This window comes from Pteropus vampyrus, unplaced genomic scaffold (assembly GCF_000151845.1).
Source record: "Pteropus vampyrus isolate Shadow unplaced genomic scaffold, Pvam_2.0 Scaffold10610, whole genome shotgun sequence".
In the NCBI taxonomy this organism is placed as follows: domain Eukaryota; kingdom Metazoa; phylum Chordata; class Mammalia; order Chiroptera; family Pteropodidae; genus Pteropus; species Pteropus vampyrus.
The window spans coordinates 3,108-5,537 of record NW_011899391.1 but is presented as its reverse complement, the minus strand read 5'-3'; the positions used below and the strand labels follow the sequence as shown (position 1 = coordinate 5,537).

The 2,430-nt window shown below is 42.9% G+C and overlaps 1 protein-coding gene across 1 annotated transcript in view; it reads left to right on the top strand.

Moving 5' to 3' along the window:
- The first annotated feature begins 41 nt into the window (after positions 1-41).
- Positions 42-2,430, top strand: part of LOC111734964 (histone acetyltransferase KAT2B-like) — a 4,033-nt gene continuing 1,644 nt past the window's right edge. Inside the window, exon 1 of the mRNA XM_023526831.1 lies at positions 42-517. Within this exon, the coding sequence (XP_023382599.1) occupies positions 300-517 (218 nt within the window). The 5' untranslated portion in view covers positions 42-299. The remainder of the gene's footprint in view (positions 518-2,430) is intronic.

Genomic DNA, 2,430 nt, shown 5'->3' with positions numbered 1-2,430 from the left:
AGACTTAAGAACACTGTTACATTCCCAAAGTCATGCAGCCAGTTAAGCAGCCAAGCAGGGATTTGATCCCAGGGTTGTCTGACTGCAGGACACTGCACAGTACTACAAAGTGGAACAATTTTCATAGAATTGGACCCAAGTGGTTGTATAAGAGCGAGCTGATCTAACTCCCAAGTTTCACTAGCCAATAGTGATGGTATTGTTTGTCATTGCAGCCCTAGTTTCTTCTGCTGTGGTTAATGGTATGAGAGTAATCATAATTGGATATTTCGGATGATCTTAGGGTTTAAGAGGTACTGATGATGCTTGTTTCCTCTTGTCGCAGGTGGCTGTGTTATTGCAACGTGCCACAGTTCTGTGACAGTCTGCCTCGGTATGAAACCACCCAGGTGTTTGGGAGAACACTGCTTCGCTCAGTCTTCACCGTAATGAGACGACAACTGCTGGAACAAGCAAGACAGGAAAAAGACAAACTGCCACTTGAGAAACGAACTCTAATCCTCACTCATTTCCCAAAGTAAGGGAGTTCTCTTGCGGGTCTTCGTTTAATGCAGGGGCTCGAGATTAATACGTACACGCCAAAGCCTGCATCAGTAACAAGATCAGGAATGATAAGGAAAAACATCTCAGGATGAAGGAGGAGAGAGAAGGGACCCTGTCCTCAGCTCCCTTTTTGAGTCCTCTTGAGTATTAGACAGTCCATCTATTATTAGCTTGAATTTGTGTTGACTGTTATCACAGTTCTTTTAGCCCCACCTCATCCCACCTGGGTGTCTTTGTCTCTGAGTCTCGTAGAATGGGGTGGTGCTTTGTTTTGTGTATTCAGCTGCCAGGAAGCTAAAGGGGGATGGGAGGGAGTGTGCAGAAACAGTTTCCATCTACTCAGAAGTGCAAGAGAGCTCAAATAGCTGTGTTTTTCCATCCCAGAACTCCATCCTTTTCTGTGACTGGTGAATCGCTCCTGCCTCAGCAGTAGTAGTCCTGCCCCCTCACTGTAAACTAGACTCCAAGGGCAAGGCTGGACAGGAAGAGAGAGGCCTCCTTTAGAATGATCTTTGTCCCTCTGTGCTCAGTTTCTTGTAGAATATACATATTCTTGGGCACCTTGCTTCTTGCACCTGTCAGAACTTCAACATATAAATATGTAATCATTTAAATATTTTACTGATGAAGGCCATGTGTCAAAGGAATAGGCCTTGGAAATGCTTTTTAAATCTAAGAACCACATATTTAAGCTGAGTGGCTGCTGGCGAGAGGGCCTGAGTGTGAGCTGATGACTTGTCATGGAGCAATGACAGCAAGACGTGAATGAGACAGTTCATTTGTGTCAGTCTGCCTGGAGCAGCACTTGGTAGGGAGGTAGACGTTATAATTTAGAAAGGCTTTCTGTGTATGAGAGAGCCTTCCTTCCCCGTGCCACTGAGAACTGCTGGCGTAGAGAACAGAGGTTAAGAGAGGAGGCGTTATATGATTCTTTGACCAAAGATGGACGAAACCCTCTTTTAGTTGAGAAACTAGTTTTTTATTATAAAGTTAGTATTACTGGGTTACTCAATTTGCGTCTCAGGAATGACAGTTTTAATTTTAAAAATAAGGTCTGAAACAACAACAGAAATGGTTTTGGATAGAAAATGACTGAAAATTCCTTCATAGTTTAACACAAATCCTAAGCCTTAGGTAGAGGAGGCCATGGGTAATTCTGATGAGCTTTCACTGAATGTCCAATATTCACACATCAGTTCTTACTGTCCTGATTTTCAATATTTTCTTGAGGAATCCAACAACTGAGACTGAGGCATGACAAATATTTTGGCTTACTCCAGAAAGAAAGATTCAAAAACAGTTAAGCTGCAGTTTGGATTTTGCCCCTAAATGGGTTATGAACTCTGGGCATGCTCATGTGGCCGCTTCTTAATTGTTCTAAACTCTTTTTAACTGGTCTAAGACTTCTTTCTCTATTACATTTGCTATGTAAGCAGCATTTTATGTTTTCAGATTATAGTTGTCAGTCTGTCTCTAAGCCAAGGGACAGAGAGGTCCCCCCACCCCCACCTTTGATGGTGCTTAAAGAGAAATTTTAATTACCTTGCATTGTAACAGTCCCCACCATCCCAAGCAAATATATTTCTCTTCTTGCAGATATTTGCTAATTATAGTGTGTTTTGTTCCTTCAACTCAGAGTTCTGGCATGCTTATTCTGTTGAGCTAAAAAATCAATGCCGCTTTCTTTTCTTCTCTGTTACTAATGGTAGGGTAAAACTACCACCCACTTCTCCTTTTAAATCCCTTTTCATGGTCTAGGGCAATGTTTGAGGCTGCTGAGGATTTATACCTACAGGTTTGGCAGCCGAATCACACATGCGGAAGCCCGAGGTGTTGGTCGAGCCTTGGCAAAGAGAGAGAGGGTTGCAGTAGGCTGCTTCACAGCAC